The sequence below is a fragment of the Ursus americanus genome, chromosome 3, assembly GCF_024610735.1.
Source record: "Ursus americanus isolate L20-20 chromosome 3, mUrsAme1.1.p, whole genome shotgun sequence".
Lineage (NCBI taxonomy): Eukaryota > Metazoa > Chordata > Mammalia > Carnivora > Ursidae > Ursus > Ursus americanus.
The window spans coordinates 91,824,451-91,849,064 of NC_142129.1; the positions used below are offsets into that span (position 1 = coordinate 91,824,451).

Below are 24,614 nucleotides of genomic sequence, written 5' to 3' on the forward strand. Positions count from 1 at the left end.
GTTGGCTTCTTACATGGGCTTATCTACTTGTCCCAACACCCCACCAGCCTGAAGGTCCATGGAAGCAACAACTTTGTTTGTGCTGTCTAACACGGGTTGGCACTTAGGTGGCTGCCAGTAAGCACATGCTGAAACAACAAACGACTAACAGATGAACAAAAAAATACCAACAGCTGAATGAATCAAAAATCTTCCTCATTTTGTTCTAAGAGGAAGAAACTCACCAGAACTGAGGTTGATGAAAAGCCCGGACCCCCCAAAAAGAAGGGAAAACATTAGGAAGATAAGAACAATTAATTTTAGGAGAGACCCAAAATCTAAAGAACAAAAATGTAAAAGCTAAAAGATCTGAGGAAGTTGGATACTTTTCAAAGAGGACCGTAAGAATCCAAACGCTATCAGAACATAGGAAGGACAGAGCAATAAAATGCCAGATCGGTTACCCTATATTAAATCAAACTGTAAAAGGCACAAAGAGAGAAAAGTCCGGCCCTTTCACTAAGAATGATGAAGATACAGCACAAATTTATAGGTACAAGATCAAGAAAGCTAATGCAGGCAGAAGATACAACTTTCGGGAGACATCAAAGGTAACATTCTTTAATTATACAAGAAAAAGGAGGAGGGACCAAGGATAATGTTGCTCCATTAGGAAATGGGACAGAAAGTTGTTAGCAGATGGCTGAGAAGTGGGAGGAGTTGCTGTGTTTCTCATGCTTTAGTCTAAGAGGTTGGGGGGGGGGAGGGAAGGAAGGAAAGAATGACAAGCAACTAAAAAAAAAAAAAAAAAAAAAATTCCGCTGTGTTGGGTGGGTGCCAAATTAGAAAAGGGAAATAAGTACGTAGAATATTTAAACAACCGAGTTCATAATCCCAAACCGGCCTGTAGATGAGGTTCCTGTTAACACGGATTACACGTCTACTTGGACCCTAACAAGTTGGAAAGATGTTACCAAAATCATGAATCGCCTAGAGATCACTGAACGCAAAACAAATCATTAAAATTTGGAAAAGGGGAGACAAATATCATGCTCCCCTTAACCGCAGGAAAAACACCTACCTGTCTGATTTTAGATGGGTGTGAAAACACGCGAGCCAGGCGCATCTCCTGTGCTAATCCCACGGTTCTTAAAAAGAGGGTCCTTATCCAAGTCTGTGAGTAAACTGACAACTTCTCCCAAAGCACCGCCATCCATCTCAGATGAGAACCCGAGCAGTTTTACAACTGCTGTATGTGCACGAGAGCAAATACTGTTGCTGTTTTTGAAATGCACCATTTAGAAATATATCAATGTGTCATAAACGCCTACTTTCAGAAAGGACTGGGTGACTACGTTCGGACCTGAGGCGGCACACAAGGACTAGAAATAAAAGCAGAAGCATCAGTGTCTTGCCAAGGGGCCCCTCCTGACTGGCAGGCTCAGGGCACACTTCACCTGTGGTGTGACGAAGGGCAAGCAATGGAACAGCACGGCCTTCTGCGGCACTGAAGGGCCCCCTGGTCCTGCCCCAGGACTTCTGGCAGGTGCAAGAGCTGGGGACGGCCCTTGGACCGCCATGTGATTCCAAACACCAACGTACGTGGGCCAACACAAAACATAGCTGTGAGGTGCTGAGGTGAGAATAATATGTCTACTTGGTGCCCAGGGAAGGGAAACACCTTTGTGAAATGGACTTGCAAAGGACGTGGTCCCTAGACAGGCCCTGAAGGGTCAGTAGGACGTGAGGACAGGAAGAAAGCACAGAATGACTCCAAGAGGAGCAACAGTGGGAGCAGGGTGGCCGAGGCAGCGGCCAGAGGGCCGGGCTCGCCTGCAGGGAGGACTGCCATGGGCCTCCAGGGAAGGGGGGCTGGGCCAGGGCGCGGCCAACAGCCAGCTGATTTTTCCCTAGAACAGTCTCCCCGAGCCTCTTCTGTCCGTCCTTCTCCTGAATGGCCTTCAAGCTTCTCCCTGATCTCCTCCAATCGAGGCATCCCCCAAAATTCAATGAATAAAATTCTCCAAACACGACAGTGCTTTTCTCACCTCTGGTTTCCAGTTTCCCAGACTACCTCCCAAGACTGAATTGTAGAATCACAGTCATATGAGGTCAAGATTCACTGGCAAGAGTCAGCCTGGAACCCTAAGAATCATCCCTCCACTTGTACCGCTTTCGGCGGAGTGAGTTAGTTACCTTGCAACAGCTCCTTTAAGTCTATGGACGTAGCTCACACTTTGCAAGCCCTAAGTGTTACTTCTGGATTACTGCACGAAAACCTGGATCGTTACACCCAATTTCTAATAGAAAGACAAGAATAATCACGGAGCTGTTCTGAAGTCCACAAATCCGGTTCCGCCAAGGTCCGCATCTCCCCGCTCCAGCTGCCCCTATGCTTCAAGACTATGAGGGGAAGAAGCAATGTACTTGGCAAAGCCCCCAAAGTATGACCCAACATCAACCTTTCTGGCTAAGCGGTGCAATTTTCAAAAAACAAAACGATACACACACACACTCTTGGTTGGTTCATCAACTGCTCTCCACAGAGGTAACAAGACAGCCTGAACGAGAATGGAACGGTGTGTGCTCAGGGACTGTCACCGCCTGTGCAGTTGCGTCGACCCCAAACTGTTCATTCGTGCCTTGTAGGCATCTGTGTGTCTCACAGTCTCCAGATGACACTCCAACAGTAAGAGAGACGTGAGCAGGTGCCCCTGTGAAAAATTCACATCTTCTCTTCCACTCGCTTAGAAGATGTATTTCTAAGGGCTGTAGAAAGTCACCTAATATAAAGACAGACAGGTAGGGGAAAAAAAAACTTACTTTTTTTTTTTTTTTTTAGCACACAAGAAGGCAAGTGGGCTCGGCACATCAGCTTTCCACAGAAAATAAATGCAAGCAATTAAAAATTCAGTTTCTTTTCTTTAAGCTAATTCCTCAGGTTTTGCTAATTAGCAACTAATAGTTCTGTCATCCGAGCTGGGAAACGTAAGAAAGAATACCAGTGGTATGTTTTCAATCAAACCATTTGCATGAAGGAATGAATCATATTTTCCATGAGGGATTACTACTGCTCGGGAGCAGCTGGGGGCAGAAGAAAAGCATCTTCACCACCATAAAACTGTAAAAAAAAAAAAAAAAAAAAGGACCTGAAAGTTTAGAAAAGGGGACGTCCTTCTACTCCTTGTAACAGAACCAGCAGGGGCCCCGTGGGGCCGGCCTCGTGAATCTGAGCCGCTCCCCTCAAAGACTCCTGCAGGGACAGTCAGAAAACGAGACTCCTCACAGGAAGACGGAAGACAAGGAAACACATGTTTTCCGTAACAGAGAAGAGAATAAAAGTTAAGCACCGGCCGGGGTACGAGGAATGCTTTAACTATTATGTCACCTGCCCGTGCAAGTCCCTAAGAGAATACATGCCCGGCAGCGAGGGCAGGCGGGGGTGACGGGAGGTGGCAGCACCTGGCTACCGACGGAGCAAGGGCAGCTCACAACTGCTGAGAAATCTTCAGGCAGGAGATGGGGGTCCGACTGCTGACTCCAGGACCAGCGGGTCTGGGCTCTGAAGCCCAGCCCTCCCGTGCTCTCCCCAGTCACAAAGCACCAGTGCTCCTGCAGCGGCCCGCCTGTCAGCATCACGCCACGTCTGAGCCATGCGGCTGGAACGTCTGCTTTCTTGCCTTGATATACAAGCCCTCCACAGCGACCCTTCAGGGGAGAATACCCTCCAGTGCCCCCCGTGAGCATTTTATTCCAAACATATGTTGTGCATGTTTGAAGTGCCCGCGATCCCTGGGTATTTTTTTTTTCTTTTCTTTTTTCTTTTTTTTTTTTTAAGTCAAACCCGCAAAACCTAAAATACTTTGAATCCAGCGTCAGTGCCATTTGCGAAGACGCAACAGTGCAGACCCAAGGGTAATCAAGTCTTGTGCAATACAAATTGTACAGATGTCCTTCTGAGGGTAAAGAAACGATGTTCCCTTTTCCGGTCTTACAGGAAGCCTGCCCACAGGTTAGAAATACAAAGTCAGCATATATAGAAGCATCAATTAGGCATCTTGGAAAGTCCACATTTTCCAACCGCAGAGAAATGAAGGAATTCCTGGGAGTGTTCCCGTGCCCGGCTACACTGCACTGGAGGAGTCTTTTCTCTCCAGCAACCTGGTGGGGTTGGCACACGAGTCACAGGAAAGGGAAGAGCTTACAAAGATGTTCCTGAACCCTGAGCCCCTGAAGGTCTGTAGCGAACTTGTGTTTTGACAGTTTTGCTGCAGGACTGACAAGTAAAGGAACGTGATCGAACTTTCATGCCTCGTTTTAAAAAGACCGCACTTTCCTCATACACTACAAGTTTGTGGAGGACCTATCAACTTCAGCATTGCATTGGTCATGCGTTAGCTTTACCTGGATAATGACATCCAGATAAGGTTTTATTATAAAGTACCAAAAAATCCTCATTATAGTGGTAGAAGACTAAATAAACCAACTGGGTTCTAGAAACAGTAAAGTTAGGTCCTATCTAACTCCTTCAGGCTTAGTTTACGATATCTTTAAAATAGTTCCTACGAATAATTCTGTAGCTTTCATTTTTCCACATATATATTGTTTGTATTTGTTACATAAAACACTTCCTGCCAAGTATTTAAAAGGTTAAAACCCCTCAAAATCATTTGAGAAGTTTAATATTTCTTCACTTACAAAATACAAAAAAATACATAGTCAATTCACTAAGGTTCAGGGAGAAAGGTTATGTTCAGAAGGCCACCATACACAGTGCTGACCACACCAACCCTTTTCCTAAGACTTAGAATCCACTCAATTCCTAATCTGTTTCTAGAACACACAGATCTCAGGAAGGCAGCAAAACACACACGACTGCAGCACTAACAAAACCAACTTGGTCTGGAGAGTGAACTCATCACAGACAGGTGGTGATGGAGAAGGTGGTGGTGGTGGTATTGGTGATGATGGTGTTGGTGTTGGGTGGTGATGGTGGTGGTAATGGCGGTGATGTGGTGGTGTTATGAAGGTGATGATGGTGGTGCTGGTGCTAATGGTAGTGATGATGGTAGTGGTGGTGGTGGTGGTGGTAATGATGGTGGTGGTGTTGATGGTCATGGTGGTGGTGGTGGTGGTGGTGGTAGCAGTGGTGACAATGATGACAATGATGGTGCTGATGACAGTGGTGATGGTGGCGATGGTGGTGCTGGTGCTAATGGTAGTGATGATGGTAGTGGTGGTGGTGATGACAGTGATGGTGGTGATGGTAGTGGTATTGGTAATGATGGTGGCGGTGTTGATGGTCATGGTGGCGGTGAATGGGTGATGGTGGTGGTGTTAGTGGTGGTGACGATGATGACAATGGTGGTGCTGATGACAGTGGTGATGGTGGTGATGTGGTGCTGGTGCTAATTATAGTGGTGATGGTAGTGATGGTGGTGATGGTGGTAATAATGGCGGTGATGGAGATGGTAGTGATAGTGGTGATGGTGATGATGGTGGCAATGATGATGGAAAGGAAGGACCAGGAAGAAGTGGAGGCATAGGGAAACAGGTGTCATAATAATCTGAAGCACTCACCATGAGCCAGAGATTTTACTAAATACTATATTTGCACTGTCTCACTTAATTCTCAGGAAAACACTGTGGATCAGCAGTCACATTATAACACCAAATAAATCGTTAGGAAATGATTCTTAGAGTCAGCACACTTGGCCACACCGCACAGCCATTACATGGCAAAGCTGGAGCTTGAGCCCAAATCCCCTAAATGGTAATCCAATCTGTATGATCCCTAGAACTCCCCATCCATGTTGTATGTGTAAGGATCTCATTTATTTATGACCAGTTTAGAAGTATACTGGGATGGTGGCTCAAAATGGCATCTGCCAGTTGGTTACAGGCAACATACATAGTTTGCCAGCCATCATGCAGTTTTAACAGTGACTTGAACAATACAGTGGGGAAAGCTAAGGAGCATCCAACCTATCGGTCTATGTCCTCTCAATAGAACAGTTCCAAGCCCCACTAAGAGCTCTGCAGTGCCCTGTGCTAGTGAATATTCCACTGGAGGCCCAAGAGGTGGGTCACAAACGCCCACTGCCAAGAGGTGCCAAGGATCCCAGGTGTGCAGAGAGCCTATCCCTCGAACGAAGGGGAGAGGAGTCAACGGGCACACCGTTAGAAGAAACGAACCAAGAACAAGCTGCAAGTTGAATGGCACAGAGAGAAAGTTGACGGTCATCTGCGCTTCCATCAACCAGAAAAGAAGTATTCATCAGCTGTCCTGCCAGTTACATACCTCATAATTAGTGGGCATCTAGAACAGAAAGCAAAATGTAAATATGAGATGGGGAAAGTTTGTGTTCACACATACGGATGGAAACAATGCAGGGAACTTCTGGGTGATAAGCTAGACCTGGTTCTTTTAAAAAAGTAAGTATAGCCAGCGAGTATTAATGCTGGGAGGAAGTCTGCAGAGCCCCTCACGTTTTCTGCACGGATGCTATCTAATAGAGACCCGCAAAGAAAAACGCAATGGAGAAAACAAGAACGTGCTCAGAGAAACACCCTGCCAACCCTATTGTACACTCTCGCTCCTCAAAGCAAACGAAATAAACTTTAACGAAGGAAGAAAAAGAAGCAAGCACCCACCTCCTCCTCATTTCTGGATCTGTACAAACAACGGTAGCAACAGGGCGGAGAAGCGCTTTTTAATCAGAGAAGCCGTAGCCTTTTTTAAAAGCTTAGAAGAATCCATAAAACCTTTTCCTCCATGCTTCTGACCACTTAAAAAAATAATGGACCTTCCATCTCTACCAACAATGTAATCTGGTCGGCGAGAAAGCAGTTGCTGAGACGTAAGGCTGCTCGAGGCTCTTTGATCTGCGCCCTGATGAGGGAACATTCCCCTCTGCTGCAAGCCAGCTAACGAAGGGATGAAATTAGCTTTTATCCTGGGCACTTTCTTGAGGGGAAAAAAAAAAAAAAGGCACTAATCAGCTGTCCTCGCTAATCAGTCATCTGGCTAATGACCTTTTGCCTTAAAACACTAAAATTTCTGAATGATGTGGAACACGGGAAACACAAACCAGTCCCCCTCTCTGGAGCTCAATGGATCATCTGGAATTGGAGCCGGGGAGGTTAAATGGCAAGTCTGTATCCTGGCGAGGTGATAAATCTGTAATCAAGAGCTGCAGTTTTGGTACCTCGACATGAACTTCATTACCCCCCAACCAAATTATATTTTCCTAACCAGAAACAGGCCACAAATAAAGTCAACCCGTATACATTTTTCTTTGGAGGAAGCCATCATATATTTGGGTTCTGAGTCCTAGTGAATTCGTTAAACTTTACGAGCGCTGGAAAAGGAGCTTCCCGTGTTTCTGGTCTGCTGGGTAGAGAAGAAAGTCAAACATGTAGAAGAATCTTCCACATGGAAGGAATTTAGCACTGATCTGCTCAAAAGGGGTTTGTTTGTCCTCAACAAGGAAGCAAAAAAAATCATTCAAAATGAGGATAGCGGGTGTTCAGGACTTCTGCCAGGGCAGCCCACTTTAATAACTACCCCCCGTCAACCAATTTTGCTCCTACAGTATCTACTTGGGTGGAAGAAATCTGGTTCTCGTTCCCAGCAACGGTCCATGTGGCTTAGCCACAGATGGACGGTGTCCTTCCTGAAGGCTGCCCCATGGAGGCTCGGACTCACTTAGATACGTCCAAAAATGGCACTCTCTACAAAGAGGAATGGACAGGACGTAGGAGAAGGAAAACAAAAACTGGACAGTAAGTTAAACATTGATATAAATTCATACCAGCCCAATAATTCAGACAGCACGCATGCGCGCGCACGCCCAGCCTTCCGTGGCTCCCCGACCGAGGGCGGCAGGGTAGGACCCACTTACGGTAGTGAGGCTCCATGTAACCGTTGCGGGGGTCCATGGCAAACACGGCCCCGCGGTAGGGCACGGAGGGCTCGGCCAGGTGTGGCAGGGACCCATGGATCTCCTTCTTGATCAGCGAGGCCCTCTCCTCGCTGGATGTCGAAGGCTCCTCGCTGATCTTGCCGAGGCCCTGGACACTCTGTGGCTGCATGGTGACTGCGTTTCTTCTCTCTCTGTGATAGGTCTGTCCAGGACTTTCATCCTCTAAAGAAAGAAGGAAAATGGAAGCTCTGTGAGCCACTCGAAGGAGCAATTCAAAACCAGTCATCAATGAGGTCTCCCTCTCCAGCCCTCCTCCCCAAAAAAAGCCTACTCCCCATTCTTGGCAACTTTGAAAGCTGCACCATGAAGGCATATCCTGCAGACAAAACTGCTTATGAATGAGGGTCCAAAATACAAATCGAAGGATGAAGGGGAGCAGGAAATGAGCCTATTAAGTTGAGATGTAGGGGGTCAGCAAATTATCATCGCCGGCTTACAAGTGAATCTGCCAGGGAAGCTTTTCATTAGGGACTTGCCAATGTCCCTGCAGGTCCCAAGTGGAGCTGGAAGTTTTGCCAGCCTGAGACCACGGGTGCCCAGCTTCCCCCGTCTGTCTGAGGGAGCGGGGCCGCTCAGGTATCAGGCAGCTCAGACATCCACCGTGCCTCTGGGTGATCTGTGGGTCGAAGGATCTAAAGTGATCCAGAAGTTTTCTTGTTTTTGTTTTTTTTTATTTTATTTTTTTTTTAAAGATTTTATTTATTTATTTGACAGAGATAGAGACAGCCAGCGAGAGAGGGAACACAAGCAGGGGGAGTGGGAGAGGAAGAAGCAGGCTCATACCGGAGGAGCCTGATGTGGGGCTCGATCCCAGAACACTGGGATCACGCCCTGAGCTGAAGGCAGATGCTTAACCGCTGTGCCACCCAGGCGCCCCTTTTGTTTTATTTTTTAAGTCAGATCTTTAACCCACTGGGTTAGTGGAGTTAGAAATAGGACACAAGACCCACTAGTTATGAGGGGTAAAGGTCAACCTATGGTGCCCTTTGCAAGACACTGCTTTCTGCAGCTCATGGAACAGCTGAGAACCAAGAAGAAAATGGGGTGAGACTAATTCCCAGGGCAAGACGGCTCTGTAGGCGAGGAAGGCGTCAGTGATGTGGACACAGGCACATTCTCTGCTGGGGTCCAGAGGCTGCTTCACACGCTTGAGAAACAGCTTGACAAAATTCCACATACATTCAATATTCCAGCTTCCTAATACTTCTGCTCCCTTTGATCTGTAGGAACTTCCCATCTACCCTCTAGGGCTCTCTGCAAATGTGACTGGATGACCTTTCTAGAATAGCACATCAAAGAACCCATGCATTAAAATTGCACCAAACGAGTGATCTGAACCCACAACAAATGGGCCAATTCATCTGTTGGAGTCACACACACATTCTATACTAGGTACCCCCAAACAAGCTCTGCATTTCATCAGCAGACTGTTCTGGAAGGTAAGTGCTGATGGAAACAAAGCTGTAAGGGCACGGCTCAGACATCTCATCTGAGAGTGATGTCCCATTCCCCATCTGAAATATACATATGTATGTAAGTAATAATAGCGTCGTACATTTTACATGGACAGATTGTGAATACATCCTATCCCAACACATAAACTGATCTTCGAAGTATTTCATAAAGCAATTATCTCTGGCTGAGAGCCCCTAAAACACAGGAAAAGTATGCTTCCACAGTTTGATGGCTGTTTGTACCAATTCAGAAGAAAGTAAAGCTACAAACATGGGCGAGCATGAAAATATATACTATAGTCACGGCTACTGTTTTGTGATGACTAATGACCTGAACCACCCAAAGCCAGGAGCAATTTTCATCGTTCTGCCTATGTCTGGGATTGGAAGAAATAAGCAATGTTTCGTTTTGTTTTGTTTTTCAGTCTAGCAAATAACTTGCAAAACAGAATAGCCAAGGAGGTATGCTTTGGTCTTTACAGTGAATTTGCTGACTACTGCAGGGTAACTGTGAAACATTATTTAGCCTTGTTTCGTGCAGGGCTTCACCGCCAAATCTTGTAATTATGGGATAAATTAGGAGTTTAATCTATCAAGTAACTACTAAACAGGAAAAAAAAATGGGTGTAATCCCCCATTTTCACAGATCGATCTTTACAAAGGCAATTCAAACCAGGCTTCTGCTAATTTAAAAACGAAGCACCAAAAAAAAAAAAAAAAATCCTTACGTTTTTATTTTCCCTTCTGACTAATACTTTCAGGCTCCACTCCACCCTCAGACTTCCTTAGCAGTAAAGTTGCAGGCTATAGAATAAGGGTTTGCAGTTAGGTAAAAGCAGAAGGGTGTCAAAAACATTAAAACTCTTAGTTGGCTTTATAAAAATTCCTATAGCCTACCAGGGGCCAAAGTCATATTTTCCACTAATTTGCGCCTGTATAAAACCTTTATTTCCAGTTTCAACCTGAAGTGAACTTGTGGCACTAAGGTGAAATTCTGTAGAATGGACCTTCGTCTGGAAAGCCAGGGAGCCCTCACCAAGAGCTGCTGAGACACATGATTAGCATTCTCTGGTTAAGATGAATAACCAGGCTCCACTAATCTGTTCCAGGTTGAAAACAGGATTCCCTTGACTTAATCTTCCTAGAAGAAATTAACTTTTCTTCTCCTAAAGCTGCATCCCTATAATAGAGTGAGTTTCTTAGAAGCCAAGCCTTTACGATGAGCAGTTGAACCCAACTTCACAAATAATGGAATAATTGGCATGGTCTGACCAGAGTCCTCCCACGTCCCCCCAGCCTCCTGGGAGAAGGAAGTAATTGGTGGGGCGGGTGCGGGGGCTGGGGGAGTGGAAATGGGGTGTCTTTTCAGCTAAGTGATTTTTTTCACAAGTGCTAAACTTTTATTATTTTCTTCCTGAAAGCTCAACTAACACGTGTGAACAGGAAAGTTACAACGAGACAGAAGTGAAGTTTACATGCTGAATACAAGAAAAAATGATAACGAATTGCCTTAGTAAAGTAAACTGCAGGCACGGAATTGTTGAGCGTAGAAACGTCCATCGGACTGACTTTTACAACAGTCGACGCTAACACACTGTTAGCTACCCTCCCTCCTCTCCAAAAAATTCCAGTAGACGAATATTTCATGAAGTCTACCTGGTGTACTAGGTTGCTCCGGACGGGCACTCAGATCAAAACTTGACAGTACGACACTCCGGGATACAAACAGCTCTGAGGCTGGAGAGCACGCTCTCTACAGTGAAAAGGAAACTTTCCAAGCAATATTCCTGCCTGCTCTTATAAATTTAGCAACCACGTCGGTAAGCCAAAAGACGAAAGCTGTCTAATCTCGTTCAGTTGTGCCGAGTTGTTCAATAAAGTTTGAGAGTCAGTGCAGACAGGCCACGCCAGGCCAAATTATTGACAGAAACGTACTGTCCACCACGGCCACAAGCAGAAGTCTGCTGCAAAAATGTAAGCAAACAGCCCACTGCTCCAGGAGCATCTGCCAAGGGACTTTAACGGCCAAACACAAGGGGACTGTTCGTGCTTCTCTATGTTCAACAGCTGCTGACTCGGGGGTCACACGGAAACATGCAGTTCACCAAAAAGCTTCAGGAAAAAATTATTTTAAATACTGTCATCATAATCCCCCTCTGTACCTCCTTCCTTGTGGATACCCACGTTCGACTGGAAGTTAACCAACTCCTGTCCCCAGATGGAGAGCTGCCCAAGCAGCACATTTTACAAACTGCCCCAGGTTTTCCAAACTCATCCAAAGGCAACCGACGTCGAGTCTTAGTGCCATGATCTCTGAAAACTGCTGCACACGCTGCTTAGACCTTTCTCGAGAAAGGCTTGAAGAAAGCGTGCTTGCGTGAAGCAGGACTCGAACACACACTCCTGTGCACGTCCTCACAAACTCTTGCACGATTTCTCACTGCAAGCCAGGAAGCCAGTGCTTTGCCCGCCTGGACCTCGGATAAACGTTTCAGACAATTCTTTCAATATAAAAATAAAACCCTGCACCACATCACCAACTAGAAACACCTCCTGTCACCCTAGCAAAATGAGCTGATCAGGAGCTCACGGTGCGTGCACGTGGCCGCCTTTTTCAAAAGTTAACATCGGTTTTTAAACTGTTCCCTTAAATCCCGTTTTAACACCATTACTCCTCTCTTCCCCCAGACAAGAGAAGACACAGAGTATAAGACAATGGGCGATACTTACAACTCGGACCCCAGGCTCTGGCTAGCTACTTTCTGCAAACTTCTCTTGGTGGGCTTTCTCTAGTGTGCAGACCCTCTAGGAACATTCTCGGTGTCTCCCTGCCTCCCTCTGCCGTCCCCTCTCCCTCTCCCAGGCAGTGCTGCTCCCATTAGATGAATTAAACGTGGTTGGAGCCATGCTAAATTTAACAAGCTCATTAGTATTCTTTCTGAGTGCTTCCGAGTGAGCTCTCTCTATTCAAGCCGCTCTCTCCAGCAGAAGGGTCAGGCGGCTAATCATTAAATCAAACTAATGTCACCCTATCACAATCAGCCCGAGAGAAGGAGGGTTTATTATTTCAGTTTATGCTAAATAAACGGTTTTACAAATGGTCCCCAAGCAAGGTCAACAGCAGCTTCAATTACAAGACAAACTTAACAAGAGTTGCTATAAACCAAGTACTCTGTATTGACTTAAGAACAGGCTCAACTCCACATATTACCACTAGCAGGGTTGTGCAGGAATGCATATTGTAAAATAAAGGAGGGGGGGGGAGCTTCTTTCTTTGCCAGAATTTGCGACTGCACAGCGACTCCTCATTCACCTGTCTCCAACCAGCTAGCTGCTCAGCTCAATTCACCCCACACAAAGGCTGGAGCCCAGACCTCAATGGACCGAGTGAAACATGTTCAAAACTAGGCTCTCTATTGTGACTGAATTTCTTAACATCTTTTCAAAAAGCGGAGAATGCCTTGAGGCTAAAGGAAGAAACAGGCTAATGGTGAATTGGGAATTCTGAGCAAATTTCAGAGCCCTTTCCTCCTAGCTTTTGAGGTTGAAAGCAAGCTCTTTCCTTTCAAGTTTCAAAGTCCTTTTTCCTCCCGCAGTGTCACAGAAGGATTTGAAAAGAAGGTAATTGTGCTCGCAGTCTCCCTGATCAGAGCTTACGTCCTATTTCTGGTATTTCGGAATACTTCTTGCAATAATAGTGCATATAGCTCAATCCCTTAACCGGCCTGCACTCTGCAATTGCTCATTAAATGAACAATTGCGGGTATAAAATGCCTTTTATGTTCAAGGTCTGGATATAAGATAAGCATTCTAGGACTCTAAATTTGGTTTACTAAGGAAACTCTCCATCATTAAATTACAAAACTGAAGTCAGAATATCAGGCTTTCCCAGAAAAGTGGCACTCAGATTTCGGTGAGCCAAAAGGAGAGGCGGTTGGGGGGTGGGTGGAGGAAGCAACAAAATGTTAAGGGGGGGGAGACAAAAAAGACTGGATACTCAGATTTCTAGCCGAATGGGGCTTCTAACAAGAGAATAATATTTCCATGTTTAAAAAGGTCTGAGTTGGCGAGACCTCGCCATTTCCGTACGGAATGATATAATAAAGTCATCTTCAAATGGATTAAAACATAGGTCTGAGGCTCAGTCAATATGCAGATGACCACGCCTGACCCCTCCCTAGCAGACGTGGCCCCCTTCCTTAAGCAAAGAAAGACTCCTTGACGGTCGGAGAATGCGATCATCTCTGCCATCTCCCTGGGTCCCCACCAAAACCCGCGCTGCAGCGGGACAGGGGGCCAGGTCCAGAAACAGGCTGCCTGCTTCTGCCGTGGAAACGGGCAGGGAAGGAAGGGTTGCAAGAAGAGGCCCGACCAGGCCACAAGGCCCTGTCCACAGCAGGGGTGGGAGGTCTATGTGTGGACCGGGTTTTGGGAATGATACCTGGGGTCTGTATGCCCTCCCAGCCTCCACCACCAGCACCACCACCAGAAGAGGACAGCAAGTAACTAGAGGTTCACGTAGAGACATTTCCACAACTCTGATACTCCCCCATCAGGTGTTTGGGACTATAACCCACTCTTGGGAAACACCCACGGGGCCCAAATGACAAATCGATGGTGAGACCTCAGGGCCTCGGTATCATGGAACTCGCGGGCACGGGTGTGAGACCCACGCACGCACGCCCTCCCCCGGGGCCGCACCCACCCCCTCGCCCGCGGCGGCTCGGCCAATGGCGTCTGTGCATTGCTGCAGTTTTCCCTGTGTTTCCACGAGCCTGGAGCCCCACCTTCCTGATCTGGGCAAGAAACAGCCCCGCGTTCTGCCTTCCCCCCAGGAAATTGCCTCGCTGGGTCTGGAAAGAGTGTTATTTCGTTTTTCCCCGTGACGCATTTGTTGCATCTTGTCAGTTTCATTTCGTTGGTTATTTACATTTCGATGGTCTTTGAATAAAAACCGGCGGGCCCCAGGCCCTCGCCTCCCTCTTTCAGAATTCTCCCCATGCCTTTGACCAAAGAGAGACCACAAATGGAAAAGAGAAGAGGCTAAGGACATTCAGAAGCATCGTAGAATTCAGCCGTGAAGGAGGAATGAAGTTCCTGTAGGTTTCAGAAGCACAGTCTTGCCTCTTTCCACCTAGACTGCATTTTTGCCTCAGCCAAGGGGCTGCTTGCTCCCTAGAATGTCTGGAGCTCGGCTTCCAGAGGCAGCGAGCAAACAATGCCTTCTCTAAGAGCATTTCCAATGCCCTTGGGGTCAGACATCACCCTTGTGCAGCTACACATACGTCTCCCGTTGACAATGACTGATGACAGAGGGAGTGGCCCAGATGGATCAGGAGAGAGCGCTGGGCTTTGTCTGCAACCTTTAAACCAACGGCAGGGCCTGCAAGACGAGGCCAGCAGCAGGATTTGAAGCTCTGGAGAGATTCCAGTGGCAATCCTCCCTCCTAGATTATGGGGTAGCTCGGTCTTCCTGCTTTCATCAAGCAGGAGGTCCCAGTGAAAGGAGAGAAAGTAGAAGAAGCTGTCCATCAGGGTCGTGCAAATATCGTCGTTGTTTTAACATTTCTAGAGTTCTTTTCCCAAAGAACAAAACGGGGGTCTAGATTGGCCAGCATCCCACCGGCCCATCACCAGAAACTACTTGCTCCAAAAAGCAGTTGGTGCTCTCCCCACTACTCCGCTTACAGAGCTCCATGCAACTTCAAAAGGGGTGCCTGGGGTAGAAGAAAGTAGGCAGGGAAGGCAAGATGGCAATTCAGATTAACTTAAGAGGCCAACGTGGCAATGGCTGTGAGCCCCGCTGCAGCCCAGAGCTGAGGGCATACGCAGCAAGCAGCCTCCTGCCTTCCTCAAAGATGACACAATGAGGGGTCCTTGCCCATCTGGAAAATCAAGAGCTGATAACACTATCAGCCTGTCTGAGGCCTCACCAGGCATGCCCCGTGGCCTCCAGGGTTTCCACACGTTCTCCTCCACGCCTCTTAACCCTCACCAGTCTGAGGTCTGCACCCCTGCTCACCCTGTGTCCTGGGTGTCAGTGACAGGGACAGCAAAGTGCTCCTGTAACTCGGCAAACACCACCCAACACGCTGGGGCGTTTAAGTCCAAACCCAAACCCAGCGGTGCTAACCAACTTCGAAAGTTCCAGACTGAAAGCACTAGCCAAGTCCTGCCTACACCAGGGAAGAGAAAATAAAACAGATGAAACGGGACCCTAAGGGTCCCTGCAGGCCCTCCTGTAAAAGGGAGGAGGAGATCTTCCTTCGTTTCCACAAGCTTGTGAAGACCCTCCCTTGAATTAAGAATTCCGAAATGTCACGAAGCCTCTTCTCTTAGCCTGCTATTAGTTGCCAGTCGCTGCTTACACAGAGTGAGTTAATTAGAGACATCAAAGGCAGTACAATAAATTCTCAGGAGGGCCAAATTTTTTTTCCTTCTGCTTAATAGCTCATTTATGCCTATCTGTGAGTAACAGTCTCACGAACATTTAGGTATTAGAGATTTGTTTGAGAACTTGCTTTTCGTCTTTTAGTAGCAAAGAATAAAGAGTCTCTCTTTCTTACTTTGCACCAACAGACGTGAGCAGTAGAGATTCCATAAGGAGACCCACGGCCAGCAGTTTAACAGAAACAATGAGAAGCCTGTTCACAAGGCCACAGTGTGTAGGTTTCTGCTGCCCGCTGGGTCCTCTGATGGGACCGTCCTATCAGCCCGGAGAGATTCACTCCAGCCCGTCCAGCAAGAGGACTCAGAGCCTACTCTGCCTTTAAAGGCACACAGGAACATTCTAGAGGCACTTTGGAATGGTGGCTTTCAGGTTTGCACCCCTCCTCCCCCCTCAAGATCAAAGTCCCATTCCCTAACCTTTCTACCATGTTTTAAATTGCAAGAATGAACACAAACTTAACTGGCTTCATCTGGTGTGTTTATGTTGCATAGTTTTTGTTTTTAGAAGACTGCATAATGAGAAAGCCTGAGCATATGGCAGTATTATATTTTTAATAAAATTTTAAAGACCGTGCTTACTCCATTGCAGAAATCAGACCCTCCTGGAGAGCACATTTAAATATCAAGGGAATATCATTATTGTACCGAAATGAGCTAGAGGTTCCATCCCCGTGACAAGATTAGGGCAGGGGAGCAGAGCTCACCTCTGCTGACTTCGCTTCCGGGCAAGGCCAGGTGGTGCTGGGTCCAGTTTCTACAACAGAAGCTCCCTCCAGCCACCACCCACATTGACCTCAGCTATGAAGTGTACATTTGAGAACCCCAAATCAAATACCACGTTTCCATTCTTCACAATTTTACCACAGGTAAGGCATGAGATGGCCTCCCCAGCCTGCTTTTTTACTTAGCCCCCAAAGTCTGCAACGACATAAAACATTTTCAAGTCACGGCTCAGACACTGTCTGTGACACAGGAAGGGCCACAAAACCTAATCTCCCCAGAGCACATCTTCATGGTCAAGGCCAAGTCAGACCTTTCTCCTGACGTTGTTCCAGATTTCCAGGCACCTTCAGGAGAACCTAACGTCCCAACGTCGGAATGGTTTTGTTGTTGTTGTTTTTCTAAGAAGTTCCAGTAAAAGCGATTAAGGAAACAAAAGACCAGATTCATCCACCTTCCTAAAATACATGTAATTCTGCTTTCACTCATTCGTCCTACCAATCACTTTTCTCAAAAGCCTGCCAATTTCAACTATACCCATGCATCAATTAATGACAGCTAACATTTACTTAATATGCAGCAGGAAGGACTTCACCTCGCTCGCTTTCTCGTCATTGTAACTTGATCACAAAGCCATTGTCATTATGCTCATTTGCCAGATGAGAAAACCGTGTGGCACAGGGAAGCTCGGTTGCTTACCCAGGTCACATAGCTGGTTCTCAGGCAGAACCTGGATCCCAGGGAGTGAGGACACCAAAGTCCACCCTTAAATATTTGGCTACTGGAACTCCCGACTCAGTGATAAAAAATAAACTTAAATTTGAATTTTGACCCAAAATTCAAGTTTGTGTATATTTGCAAACTTCACAACCACCGAACTCTGCTCTAGGGGACAAAAGCAATCAGAGAGAAGACCTAAACCGATGAGCACGGCTGTCTTCCAATAAAACTGTATTCATGGATGGTGAAATCTGAATTTTTATATAATTTTCACGCATCACATTTAAAATCTAACAAATCATTCTTAACTCATGGGCCGTACAAAAATAGGTAGGATACTAGATTCGGCCACAACGGAGGCTAAGTACCACCCTAAAGGACTTTCAACACAAAACTTACACCCAGAAAACAACTGGGAACATTCCAGTAAAACTGTAAAAGCAAAAGTATTGAGTGTTAGGAGGGAGACAGGGAAAAAATCACTTTCTCACGCTATTAAAATATTTCCGTAATTGACTAGATGTATCACATGATTCCACTTCCGGGATGCATCTTAAGGGGAAAAGTAGCAAAGAAGACAACGATTTATATTCAAGGATGTTCATCACAGTGTTATTTATAAGGAAAACTAGTTAACAAAATAAATGCCCATTATCCTATACGATGGAATCTCATGTCCTTAAATATAGTGCAGTCAAGGATTTTAAAGAACACAGAACTTCACGGGCACCAGGTACCATTGTGAGGCTTCCATGCCCATCCTATGAAGTGAGTGTGATTGTGATCCTTACTGTATACGTACAAAAATGGAGGCACGTTTGTCCACGGAAGCACAGCTAAAAAAATGGCAGAGCCTCAGTGAGAATCCAGAGTCCACTCACTTACCCACTAGACTGCCACACTTCCAGATCTCTGGAGGAAGGGAAGGGAGGAGGAAGAGAAATACATAATCATTTCTATACAAAATTCCTAAAAAAAAAAAACAAAACAAAAAACTTAAAGGAAATGTACCAAAATAGCATGAAAGTATTTCTATGGATTATTTTTTTCTATATGTTTCTATATTTCCCAGTCACTTCAGATAGCAGAACTAGCTGGTTTATTTTACTTCTTACATCTATCATTAAGTATGACCTTTACAATAAACCTCTATGGAAGTCCAAATTAAGTTCACATAGATTAAAAATTAGCCACAAATTTATCTCCTGAAGTCTTGTTTTAAACGATTTATTCCACCTCTTAAAATCCAAGTGGCTGGCAGGCTTTTCTTATATCTATTAATAACTCTTATTACTGAAGTATTATTAAATTATTATATACACTGATACTGGGGTGTATAGAGATTTCAATAAACTTGTTCATTTAAAATATGATGATTTTTTAAAAGATTGATTTATTTATGTAGTAATCTCTACACCCAACGTGAGGCTCGAACTCATGACCCTGAGATCAAGAGTCACACGCTCCGTTGCCTGAGCCAGCCAAGCTCCCCTAAAATAATGATTTTTTTAAAAAGATTTTATTTATTTATTTGACAGAGAAAGAGAGAGAGAGAGAGAGGGCACAAGCGGAGTGACGGGTGGAGGGAGAGGGAAAAGCAGGCTCCCCGCTATCATGATCTGAGCTGAAGGCAGACGCTTAATTGACTGAGCCACTCAGGTGCCCCATATGATTATTTTTAATTATTTCATATCAATACACAAATGCCTTCCAAACAATACCAAATGCTCTCATCTCCCTCCCTGCCACACTGGGTAACTCAGCTTTCACCAGGCCACCCCGAGAAAGGTGTAGAAGGGACACTGCATTACAAAGGATCGTTACCACCAGTGGCTCTGAAAGCCAGGCTGTGCTTAAAGTGCTCCGTCTACATTAAGCCCATTGAATGCTCACGGGCCCATCAGGTATGCAGTATCCATCACCCTCGTCACTCAGGTAAACATCCCCAGGCTTAGCAAGTTTAAGCAACCCCCTTGGAGTCATACTTCAGGTAAATGGCCAAATCGGCATGACTCTCATCTATTATAAAGGACCAGTAACCCCCGCAAAGTCTCTGAAAGCCCTCAGAACACTGATTTGCCTCCCATCTCTCTGTATGTCTATGGGAAGATTATCATCCTTGTTGAAATTATTCTCCCTCTCCCTATAAAAGTTACCCAGAAAAGACACTTCAGACAGTAGTAATCAAATGACCTATTCCCTTTCCATAGAGTTTCTGGGTTCTGAATAGCTAGCTATTCTGCAAAGGAATACTTAATACTGTCTTCAGCGGGATTGTGTTGCAGGCTTGGATGCAAAAAAGCAGTCTGCGTACTTGGTTTGCGTTCAAGTTAACAACAGCTCCAACGGTTAAAGCCGTACGTAGTTTACGGAAAGGGGCATATGTCCAATAGTTAAAGAAGCATATGGTTTATAGAGAAAGGGGGGAAACTTGTGCTTGGAAGCAGCTTTGCTTGGATTATTTACCAACAAATGAAAGGCCCTTCATGCCGCCCAGAGCACAGTCCCCTCCCACAGGCTGGAAAGGAACGCTGAATGAGTCAATAAAATCAGCGTCACACTACGCAGAGACCTTCTCCCCAACGAAAGATGATTATCGGATTATAGCAAATTTAAGAAAGTTTTCTCTCTCGCTCTCTTTTTTTAATCAAGAACAAAACCAGACTACTTCTTAAAATGCACTATTAGGAATTGTAACTGTTCCTGAAAGTGCCAGATATATTTCCATCCATGCAATATTAAAACTAACAAGCGTCTTTTCAATTTCTTTTAATGATGGGGTATGCAATAAAAATACAGCAGTGCTTCATTTAGCCAAAGGAGCTGAAGCAAAAAGAACCCAAATAAATAAATAATAAACTTACATGGGCCACTTACCAAAAATAAAATCATTTAATTCAACCTTTTACGGGAGGTGCATGTAGCATTTTGAAAGCAAAAATTCTCATAACACAAACCTCTCCACTTAAAAATCACTGCCAGGGGCTGGAACCGGGGCAGGATGTTATTTCTTTTTCAATTTATTTTTTAATGTTTGGGTATTAATGACATCAACTGCCATGTTGTTTAATAAAGCAGCATGGCATAATAAAAAGAGTTAGAAATGCACGTCCCCAGACTTGCCTCCAGCCCTTCATCGGTGACCCAGGGTAACTTAAAATACAGCGCATTGTCAGTTGCCTTACGTAACAGGCAAATAATAAAACCTATCCCTCTGACTTGATAGGGTTTTCTGAGGGTTAAATAGTATATGAAAAAGATCTATATAAACGAGGGCACTTATGAATGCCAGGCACCACCGCTAATCTCTTCATTCTCTGTTTGATAATGACACAAAGCAGGATGGTGGGCTGCAGGTGCCCCGGGCCAGGAGCCGGGAGGCTGAGTTCCCCAACTGCTTCCCCTTAGATTAGATGGTACGTCTCCAGTCAGTCCACTCCACTAAACCAGTGCTGGGGACGATGCAGAAACGTGCTCCAGAACCCCCCACGGAACAAACCAGTGTCCAATTTCACCGGGAACCAGGCTAAACATCGGCAGCATTTCTGCTGCTTCAGGAAAAGATGCAAGTTCATGACCTGTAATTGCAACTGATCATCTCTTTCACCCATGTCTTTGAAGCATCCTGGGTCAGGCTCATAGTCAATATTTGTAGAGTGCCTACTTGAAATTTGCATTGAAAAGACCTATCTCTTCTCTACTTGGTTTTCTAAGATGATTGAAGACACTTGAATCTTCCTAAGAAAACCACTTTTTTGTTTCTCCATAGACAATGTTTACTAAAAAAGATCAAGCAAATTCCTTGAGGATGCTTGTTGGCAACTCCCACCCACTGCCTGTTTCTGTACACCGTGTGGGCTCAGAGTGTATTTTACAGTTTTAAATGGCTAGAAAATATCAAAAGAAAAAGAGTATTTTATGACACATGAAAAGTATGTGAAATTCAAATTTCAGTGTCCACAAGTACACAGCCAAGCTCATTCGTTTTCCTATCATCTCTGGCTGCTTTTGCATTACAAGAGCAGAACGGAGTAGTGACAGCACCAAATGGCCCATTCAAATACTGAAATTGGGGGTGCCTGGGTGGCTCAGTCGTTAAGCGTCTGCCTTTGGCCCAGGGTGTGATCCCAGGGTCCTGGGATTGAGCCCCGCATCGGGCACCCTGCTCCGCTGGGAGCCTGCTTCTCCCTCTCCCACTCCCCCTGCTTGTGCGCCCTCTCTCGCTGGCTGTCTCTCTCTCTCTCTCAAAATAAATAAATAAATAAATAAATATATAAATAAATAAATCTTAAAAAAAAAACATACAAAACAAAACAAATCCTGAAATTGTTAACAGCTGATCCTTCATGGAAAAAAAATGTGCCATCCCTTGACTGACCTGTGTCAGGCTGTGCTAGAACACCCGTCAGTGAGATGATGCAACACACCCAGGAAACATACAAAATAAGGCAACACCATTTCAAAGAACTTAGTATTGAACTGCTGCTTCCCAACCGTAAGATATCTCTAAGGTATCACCCCATTTTACAGATGAAGGAATCGGGTTTAGAGAAATGACCTTCCCCAAAGTCACAAGTCAGCAAGTTGGGGATGAAATCAGTTCCCCATGATTCTAACCCTGACAATTTCTATGGCGGCAAAAGAAGGATTCGGGATTTTCTCGTATACCGGAAGATAGAACGCATTTCCAGTGTCCACATGCGCTAAGTGCTGAGATAAAGAATGAATTTTAAATATAAAATCTGAGGTGTGTGTGACTAAGGGTTGGCCTTCTTATCCAGCTTAGCATGTGTCTGGAGTTGTATAGGTTTTGCTTTCTAAGTTTAAGAACAATCACAAAACAAACAAGTACACTTGTCTGTCAAAAATGCCACACTCTCAGGGCACCTGGCTGGCTCAGTCGGTTGGTTAAGCAACCAACTCTTGATTTCGGCTCAGGTCATGATCTCAGGGTGGTGAGATCGAGCCCCACATCAGATTCGTGCTGAGCGGGGAGTCTGCTTGAGATTCTCTCTCTCTCTCTCTCTCTCTCTCCCTTTGCCCCTCCCCCCCACCCAACACCCTGCCTTTGCACACACATGCACATTTTCTCTCGCTCTATCCAAAAAAAAAAAAAAAAGTGCCACACTCTTCTTGGCAGTTAAAGGGCACAGAGGCCATATCCCACTATTCCCTCGTGATCTGTTTTGGAAGGTGGGATTACCGGACTGCGAGTACTTTTGCTAATAGGGATGGAGGAGAAGATGCAAGAATCGAGTCATGAGACTTCCAATTCCCACCAAATTGGGACTCTCCTGACCGAATGCAGAAGCAGATGCAGCCAGGGTTCCCAGACAGTGTTTTGCAACTTGTATGAAGAACCAGGTCCAGGGGGTTTAGGTCTGGCTGAGTCAAAGAACACGACAAACACACACGGACTCAGGCTGGCCGTTCTCCATGCTCCAGTCATACAGACACATCCATGCCAAGGTCCCCGTGTATCCCAGCACAAAACCTGACCATCTGAGAGGCGTAAAAACCAAAGGCTGCTGCCCTTGTGATTCCCAGGACTGTGGTTTTTCTAGACATGGAACTACCTAAGAAAAAAGGTACAGCCATCGTGTTGGCACGGTGGACAAGTGGAAAGTTGGCATTGAGAGACTACTGGAAGGAAAAGCTCCTTCAGGTGTTGGAAGGTGGGTGAACAGACCAGGAGGACCATTTTAGGGGAGGTTTGGGAAGGTCTTAGGTGAGTCTACTCTAATTCAGATTTTCAAGGAGGCTGGTCAACCCCACCTAACCCCTCAGGGATACAGTGAATAACACACTCGTTAACAATTGCTCCAATGCTCCAAAACGCTGTACCTTGGGTTCGAGGGCGTCTGCATAGTTCTGTTTGTTTGTTTTGTACTTTTCTTTCTTCTTTAATTCACATCTTGCTGACACAAGTGGAAATTCATATTTCTTGGCAGAAAAGCTTTAACTTTACTGCCAAGCCATGCAGATAAAAATTCTTCCATCCTCAACTCATTGCCTGGAACCGTTCTACTCCTGTCTTAGGGAAGAACTGGAGAAGACAGCAGTCCAAACACATAATCCAGGCAATTTTATTGTGCCTGATAATTTTGTTAGTTCTACTGGGGCTCTTGAGTCTGTTCTGTAATTTATAGGGGAAAAAAATCCGAGTGAGGTCCAGCTAGCAAATGTAACAGCCTTCCCTATAAAATCAATGCATCTCAGTTCATTCAGCAGAACATTAGCAACCGCTGCAACTTCCTTCCCAACTTAGAGAGAAGTTGCTTGCCTCCCCTTGGCTCTTACGGGTGCAGCCTCACAAAGTGACAGCTGGAAGCTTGTCTTTATTTGTCTTCCTTCTGATGCCTTACTGGCTCTGAACTCCTGGGGAGGAGTGGTCCAGGAAAGGAAGAAGGAAACAGTTTTTCTTTTTTCTTTTTTTTTTTTTAAGATCTAATTAATTTATTTGTTAGAGAGCCAGATACAGAGAGAGAAAGAAAGAGAGAACACAAGCAGGGGGAGTGGCAGGCAGAGGGAGAAGCAGGCTCCCTGCTGAGCAGAGAGCCCGATGCAGGACTCGATCCCAGGACCCCAGGATCATGACCTGAGCTGAAGGCAGATGCTTCACGGACTGAGCCACCCAGGCGCCCCATGGAAACACTTTTTTATGTTTCCACCCCATCTTCATCGACATCGCAAACCTGTCTTTTCCTGTCAAATAACAGTATTCGCCAATTACAGATCTTCCATCCAAACACTGTTCTGTGCAATACTGGTGGCCTCTTTCTGTAGTATTCGGACTGTAGTCTTCCTTGCCAAGGGCCTCATTATTGACTCCGGAAAAAAACAAACCAGCACTTACCTCTACACACCTGCTTTTCCTTTTGGTCTGCTCCTTTCTCCCCTACATTAAAGAGTGATCTTCAAGTCCAGCCCTGATTGCCACACGCCTCCCGGTGCTGGCAAGGAATGCTCATCCCCGCCACCAGGTCGTCTCTTTCTTAGAGTCGCCTCTCTCTGATTTGTCCTTTCTCCAGCTAAGTCTTTGCTGGACCCAACCCGCCTCCATCTGATACACCACCTCTCTTCCGTATACCTCAGAATCAAGGAACAAATCCTAAGATGGCCTGACCACCAGTGTCTTGACCTTGTATTTGGCCAACAGAATGGCTTCCTCTCTGGCACACCAATGTTTAATGCTTTCCCACGGGCTGTTCGAGTAACCTTTGAATACCTTTTTCTGTCATTTAAATTCGAATGGCTCCAAAAGGTGAAAATCCAGGCCATTTGTAAATTCATTTACCCTTTTAAT

General features: G+C 45.6%; 1 protein-coding gene across 3 annotated transcripts in view; it reads right to left on the bottom strand.

Moving 5' to 3' along the window:
- GLI3 (GLI family zinc finger 3) overlaps nt 1–24,614 on the bottom strand; it is a 263,705-nt gene that overhangs the window by 167,298 nt on the left and 71,793 nt on the right. For all 3 annotated transcript variants that reach the window (XM_087861211.1, XM_087861210.1, XM_087861212.1), the window contains exon 3: nt 7,884–8,126. In XM_087861211.1, coding sequence (XP_087717337.1) covers nt 7,884–8,126 — 243 coding nt within the window. The remainder of the gene's footprint in view (nt 1–7,883; nt 8,127–24,614) is intronic.